The following is a 6,542-nucleotide window of genomic DNA, read 5'->3' as shown; positions in this document are numbered from 1 at the left end:
CTTCAAAAGATGTTGTACAAGGAAAGGTTTCTTCATATCGTTAGGGGTGTGGACATTAAGGTGGGGCGTGCGGCTCGAAGGTCGGCCGTCCACGTCGCCATATATCTTACGCTGAGCGCGTAATCGAATTTCAAACTTGAGCGCAGCCGACTATCGAACGAATGGACTTTGAATGAAAATTATTTAGACGACTCCTTCGCTTGACGTTGCCTCGTATCATATTTCAACCGATATTTATCCGATGACGGAAAGACTTTATCTGAAAATATGCCGCGATAACGTCAAGCAAATTTACCGTTTAGTACGGTTTTCGGGTTGGTTAATCCCCATCTGCGCAAGACTGACAGGTTCTCCGTCGTGCTCAACCTCGACCGAGTCAATCATTGCTCTGGCGATATCGGTGTGCCCTTCATCGACTGCGTGTCCAAACGGTGTCCAACCATCTTCATCCCGGGTGACTTTGACCAAATCCTTCCTTTCGAGAAGAGCTTTGACAACCTCAAGGTGACCTCTTCGCGCTGCCCATGCTAGAGGTGTATAGCCATCATTATCCCTGGAGTTGACATTCACTCCAGGGCAATCAAGGAGCAAGCGAACTATCCTTTCAAACCCCATTGCGGCGGCGCGAGCGAGCGGTGTACAACCCTCTTTGTCAGTTGAATCGGCCTCAACATCGGCGTGGTTAAGCAGTAGAAGCACCACCCTTTCGTGACCGCGTTCAGCTGCCATTGCCAATGGCGTGGCAAGCGCATCATTGCGTGAATCGGGTTGAACATCTTCTCGGCAAAGCAATGACACAACCACGGTTTCATTGCCTTGTTCGGCCGCGAAAGCTAGTGGTGTATCGCCGTGATTGTCTCTACAATTCACATCCACACTCCCATCCTGCAGAAATAAATCTAAAATGGCAGCCTGATTCCACATTGCTGCATGCCCAAGAGGTGTCATTCCATCAACGTCCTTTATATTGGTGTCGACACCATCGCATTTAAGAAGCAGCTTTGTCAAGGACAATTTGCCACTTGTGGCCGCCAATGCCAGCAGCGTCCGACCGTATTGGTCCGTTGCATTGATATCAAAGCAATCTATTGTGTCAACTTGAGACTCAACCCGTTCTAAGTCATCTGTCTCTCCTCCAGGCCACAGATGCGGGGAATACATGGTCGGCCGCCCAGTTCCGTATTGGAAATGAAGTGTGGAATAGGGATATTGACGACTGGCCGAAGCCGGGTCAACTGTGTTGTGCGAAGAGGCAAGAATATTGTGATTCCTGAGATCACTCTTCCTCCCATGGTACCGAAAGCCCGCTAATGCAGTAATTGCTCGTAATCACGAGCTAGCGTCTGTTAGCGCGGTGCGCAAAGCGGAGTGCTTGGACCCCGGCTGGCGTGTCGGTGCGGAATAACCTTTACCCCCGTTTCAAGCACCACTTCCACAAAATAAACTTCCTTTTTCTTCATGAAAAGAGTACTGTAAAGAGTATGTACTTAGGTTACGCATGGCAACATGGCCGGGAGCTGAATAACCAAGTACAGGGAGAGTTGAAAAAAGTTTCCCTGGAGACACATAGTTTGTTTCCCGGCACGTACCCGAAACTGTATTGTCTCAATTAGGTCAAGTGGTAAAATAAAATACAACTAGACTCAGTCCGTTTCCAAAAACCACTAAGCTTAACTAGGTTTGAATCCGTTCCTTGGGGGCTGTTGAACTCCTGGGACGCTATTTCTGAATCCTAGAATCAATATTCTGCCTTCTGAGGCCGCGGAAAGCCCTCGCAAGACACCTTTACCAGCCCTGCGTTATCATCCAATTTCCCTGGCCGTGTGCACTATAAGTGCAAGCCCTTAAGGTTACACTATGTTTATGTCTGACAGTCATCGCACAAGGTAACCCAACGCGACAGGCATGATGAGGATGTGTTGCCGGACTGACGCCATCGATGCTATCGCTGCTTACTGTCGATTTGAGGAAAACAAGCTGTCTGCCGCGCAACTAAAGTTTTTAATATAATGTGGCCGAACTTGATTGTCTTAGCAATTACGCCCAAAAGGACGAAGCGACCGAAGAGAATTATACATAGCACAACGGTCTATATAAGGTCACTATACGGGTATAGCAGTTTATTTCGCGCTGTTACGTAGATATTGCTCCGGGTGGGCGAAATGCCGAGGCATTTTCACCTATGAGTGGTCTCCAAAGTGATCCAATCATTGCAGCATAGCAGGACAACCCAAGTGTCCGTGAAATAACGGTTCGCTCCAGACCCGAGGGTTTAAAGGCTTTCCAGGCTTCTGTGCGAACTTGTCACGATGCGGCATATGCCTCAGGGTCCATGAGTATTCTTCCTGAGATTTCCTTTTGGGAATGCCATGCGCAGGTAGTATCCATCTCGTAGGCAGAGTTGCAGAATCGTTAGTTCATGACTGTTGAAGTTTCCGTCGGAAGATCTTGTACTCCGAGCTGCGGTCCCGAATTGATATACAGCGCTTGTTGCTAAGAAGTGAGTACGAGAAAAAGATCTGGCTTCTAAACAGTAAAAGGCTGGTCTTTAGGTGAACCTGTTACCATCAATAAAGTTGTCGAAATTGAATCGGTATAATCATATGGCTCGTAAAGTGCAAGTTCGTTCGAGATTGCAGGCAACGCCGTGCTGTCCTTATTGTATGCGCCCGGTCCGATGGGGTTGACATCATCTGCGACTGATTCATCGGACCACATCCCAGTTGAAAACGACGGCGACGAGCGAACAGGCAGGCAGGGATTATCGGAATCCATGTTGGAAGAGCCTTGCAATACGACTTGGATCATCCTGGCGAGCTGGTGGTTGATTTGGTGGCTTGGCACGCGGCGTGTTGGAATATGAGGTTCTTCAACGCCAGACTCCTCGCAGGCAGTACAACTGTGCTAGAAGGATATCTTTCTTTTGTGTTTCATCGGTGAGCCGTCGCTCAAACTGTTTCTGTTCTCTTCGTTTTTTCCACGGCATTTGTTGGCCGCGATGCGGTTTCGTTCGAGGTGCTTTGCCCGCCCGGGACTGACGGAGCGCGAGGTTGACGAGGCTGGGGAGGCGGGTGATATGTATTTCATGATTTCTTTGGTGTTTTTGTTATGCTACGTATGGGTGTGACAGAAAGCAATCTGGGATAATAGAATGAGCCGTTTTGTTTTCCCTTTTCAGCCAATGAGCAGAAACTTTCGGAAACCTACAATATAAAGTGCGAATTGATATAAGGAATCTTTAGCGCAGATGGTCCTAAAGAAGTATAGAAGAGTGTGGTATCGAAATCAATGTCGTACTATGTCCAGGATCTGCACAGGGTCTGGAATGAAAACAATAGCAAGTTTCGAAACAGTTGCAACCTGGCAGCCGGATCCGGTTTCCGGATTAGACTTGCACGTACATCTCCTGCATGTCCTACATGTTTGCTGATAAGGCCTCAAGCTGCTACCCTCACCAGATTCTTCTATGTTTGCTAGCTTCCCTTGCCTTCATATTATCCTTCCTTAACCTTTTACTTTTCCCTCTAGGATATCAGACCCGACCGAGCGGGGTCCATATTCCCCGGCGCTCCACCTTTAGCCTCTATAATAATTCAGATCTGGCAGATCTATTCTCCTCCCACGCCTCCCTACGGAGCGCTTTCCTTTTGGGAGAAGTCTTTTTTCTACAAGTCCTCGACTGCTACATATACCGGACAGAGTCAACGTTCCCGTTCTGGAGAGCCAAATGGACCCCGTCTTCAACGATACTCCAACTCACGAGCATCCGGCGTACAACCAGGTGCAGGGGCATGATGGGTGGCAACGGAATCTAGTTAAAGGAGGGCCGCGTCAGAATCAGAGCGCAGATAGTTTTCATGGGCAAGACCCTTCGACGCAGAATGATGTCAATATTGCTGCGACACACCACCCTCCAACCTCTGGGCTAGAAAGTGCTAGCAACGCAGGATACTCTTTTTCTGACCCTACCTACACCCATGCGGCACCAGTTACTCCGGTATCTCAAGACTTCGCCATCTGCGAAGTAGCCAGTACTAGTACTACCCAACTGCCGAATCGCCTAGATGCAGAGAAGGAAGACGAAGGCTATGGAACGGGGGACAATTCTCACAAGTTCGACCATCCCTCCCAGCCTAACTCCGGTGTAGCCGCCCCCAGCACGGGGGTCATGTGCTTAGCTGAAGACTCGTCTTTCCATCATGCACCTACGGATCGACCCCTTTTAACCCAGGACATCCCTGCCCAGATTATACATACTGCCTCAGCGCCTCTTTATGACCTCAGTGATGAGGCCAGTAAGACCGCCTATGCGGCTCAACCCGGTATCCCTCCCCAAAACCAGTCCTTGCCCTTATCTATGCACCTGGCACGACCTCGCCCGTGAACACTTTGCCTCCTCCCCCTTCTGCCAGATCCCAAACTCCGTTTACCGCACCAGAGTCGCGGGGATCTTCGCAAGGCCCTTCGCAGGCCCTCAAGAAAGGCTGCGTTGATAAGCACGGTTGGCCATTCAAAGGCGTCGGTGATGACTCCCCTTGGGTCCCAGAGGCCCAAAAGAAATACGACGAGTTTTTGCATGACGAGCGTATCAATGTGACGGAAGGCCTCTGGGACCTCTTTCCTGTGGAATCGAGGTTGTTCGTTGGTTTGTGCTATCCTTGCTCGTATTACGCTAGTTATTTAACCATGAACCTTATGTACAGGCAATCTTCCAACGGAGCGCATCACCAAGCGAGACATGTTCCATATCTTCCATAAATACGGCAAACTAGCGCAAATATCGATCAAGCAGGCCTATGGATTCATACAATTTTTGGAGGCTTCCTCTTGCCATGCGGCGCTTAGGGTCGAGCAAGGGGCGATCGTGCGGGGCAGAAAGATACGTGAACGCCAGGACCACCCATATTCAAACATTATATGCGCCTACTGATCATTTCCAGATCTCGAAATTTCCAGGCCTCGAAGACCTACTCGGCCTGCTCCAGCGCCTCCCCGGGCATCCCCGCCGTGTTGTTCGCGGCCACCGGAGTTCGGCCGAGCTCCCGCGCCCCCCTACCACTCGGGTCACTGGAGATCTATACCACCAGCCCTATGAGTCAAGTCCACTGCCTTCCAATGATTTCCTTCATATGTTCTTTCATTGCAGATGCGATGATCGTCGTTTACCGCGATCACGGACCCCTAGGCTTTGCCGGGCCCGATACGAGTACCGATCGCGTGACAGAACTCCTGCAAGGTTTGAGCGACGAAGACGTTCTCGCTCTCCCCGATCTCCTCGGGTTCCCTATTCTAAGGATCGACGCTCTCGCAGTCTGAGCCCTAGAGCGCTTTGTATTGACGAAGGCGAAGCATATTTGCCCATCCCTCGACGAGCCCCTCGTGATGTACCGGATGTGCAGCTCGTCGTGCTGGAAGAGCTCGATAGGTTAGTTGATGCTTACGGTTCCAAATCGCTCGAGCTCATTACTAAAATGACTCAGAGACTTCGTTTTTCATGTCGAAGATGTCTTCCGCAACCGTGGCTTACGAGTAGATGTACTTGTTCTCGGCCCTGGAATTTCCCTTGGCGCAGCAGTCCATCGCCAGTTCATTGAAGGAGTTCTTGCGGTTGTCCGCCTTTTGCGTCCTAATCAAATTTCCAGAAAGATACCTTTGCAGTTGTTTGATCGGACCGCCGGGTTGGACAACGTTCGCTTCCTCGGTAAGTGCATTTTATCAACCATTTTCGCATTGACACTTTCTGACGATGGGCCACAGACTATCCTGAGCTGGAGCCTAATATGTCCGCTGAACTTCTGAGCCACCAGGCCCAAGCTATGCAACGAGGAGCTGCCCCGGTCGGATTTGCACCAAATCCCGCTTTTGATATCCCTGCAATGCCGCCCATGTCTATTCTTCAGTCAAATCTGCATGCGCCCTCTAATTATCACAGCCTTGCGAACCTCATTTACTCACTGGATGGCCCTAGCTTTTCATCTCTCTTGTCGGCAACCCAGCGCACTCCTTATTCACAGCCCGTATCTGCTACTCAGTCGCCATTTTCCTCTTTTAACCCACAACCTCCAGCTGATCTCGCCAGTCTCCTGGCCAATGCAAATCGGCGACAGCTCATTCCCACCACTACACAGCAATCTGTCCCTCCTTTCAATCTCAAGCCCTCGAACGCGCCCGCGCCCGTCGCCCACCCACCCCAACCTTCTTTCTCTCCTGGCTAGATGATTGGGCGGATAACAGCCACAAGGCCAGGGGCCTTCTAGTTCCCAAACCTTAAACCTGATGCACCATCTTGCAGAATGGGAGCAAGCAAGACTACCGAAGGAACTACGAGACATGGCACATAAAGCTAAATCAACTTATTACCACTGCCAGTGTGGTTGGATACGACACAAATAAATAGTCTGCCAATATTGTGAAGTAGAAGAATAGTCATTACGACGAACCTGAATATATTATCTGAAACCATCACCATACTTGACTACCAGTCAATATTCTTGTTTGAACGGGGCCTTAGGGCTTATTTACCGAAACAGAGACAGATTGGC

The 6,542-nt window shown here is 50.0% G+C and overlaps 3 protein-coding genes across 3 annotated transcripts; 1 reads left to right on the top strand and 2 right to left on the bottom strand.

Annotated features, from left to right (window-relative positions):
- Window positions 1-291: 291 nt before the first annotated feature.
- Window positions 292-1,161, bottom strand: N7489_004963 (ankyrin repeat domain-containing protein; the record flags this gene model as incomplete). The annotated part of the gene is made up of 1 exon (XM_056710715.1): window positions 292-1,161. The coding sequence occupies one exon, from the start codon at window positions 1,159-1,161 to the stop codon at window positions 292-294; it is 870 nt and encodes a 289-aa protein (XP_056569136.1).
- Window positions 1,162-2,526: 1,365 nt separating this feature from the next.
- N7489_004962 (uncharacterized protein) lies at window positions 2,527-2,775 on the bottom strand (the record flags this gene model as incomplete). Its single annotated transcript, XM_056710714.1, has 1 exon — window positions 2,527-2,775. One exon carries the CDS (start codon window positions 2,773-2,775, stop codon window positions 2,527-2,529), a length of 249 nt encoding a protein of 82 aa, XP_056569135.1.
- Window positions 2,776-3,727: 952 nt separating this feature from the next.
- N7489_004961 (uncharacterized protein) lies at window positions 3,728-6,215 on the top strand (the record flags this gene model as incomplete). Its single annotated transcript, XM_056710713.1, has 6 exons — window positions 3,728-4,295; window positions 4,343-4,645; window positions 4,704-4,883; window positions 4,957-5,425; window positions 5,481-5,701; window positions 5,758-6,215. The coding sequence occupies 6 exons, from the start codon at window positions 3,728-3,730 to the stop codon at window positions 6,213-6,215; spliced, it is 2,199 nt and encodes a 732-aa protein (XP_056569134.1).
- Window positions 6,216-6,542: the final 327 nt, after the last annotated feature.

The sequence above is a fragment of the Penicillium chrysogenum genome (genome assembly GCF_028827035.1).
Source record: "Penicillium chrysogenum strain IBT 35668 chromosome Unknown utg000002l_segment0_segment0, whole genome shotgun sequence".
NCBI lineage: Eukaryota > Fungi > Ascomycota > Eurotiomycetes > Eurotiales > Aspergillaceae > Penicillium > Penicillium chrysogenum.
Note: the sequence above shows the minus strand (reverse complement) of the source record. Positions and strands in the feature narration are given on the sequence as shown.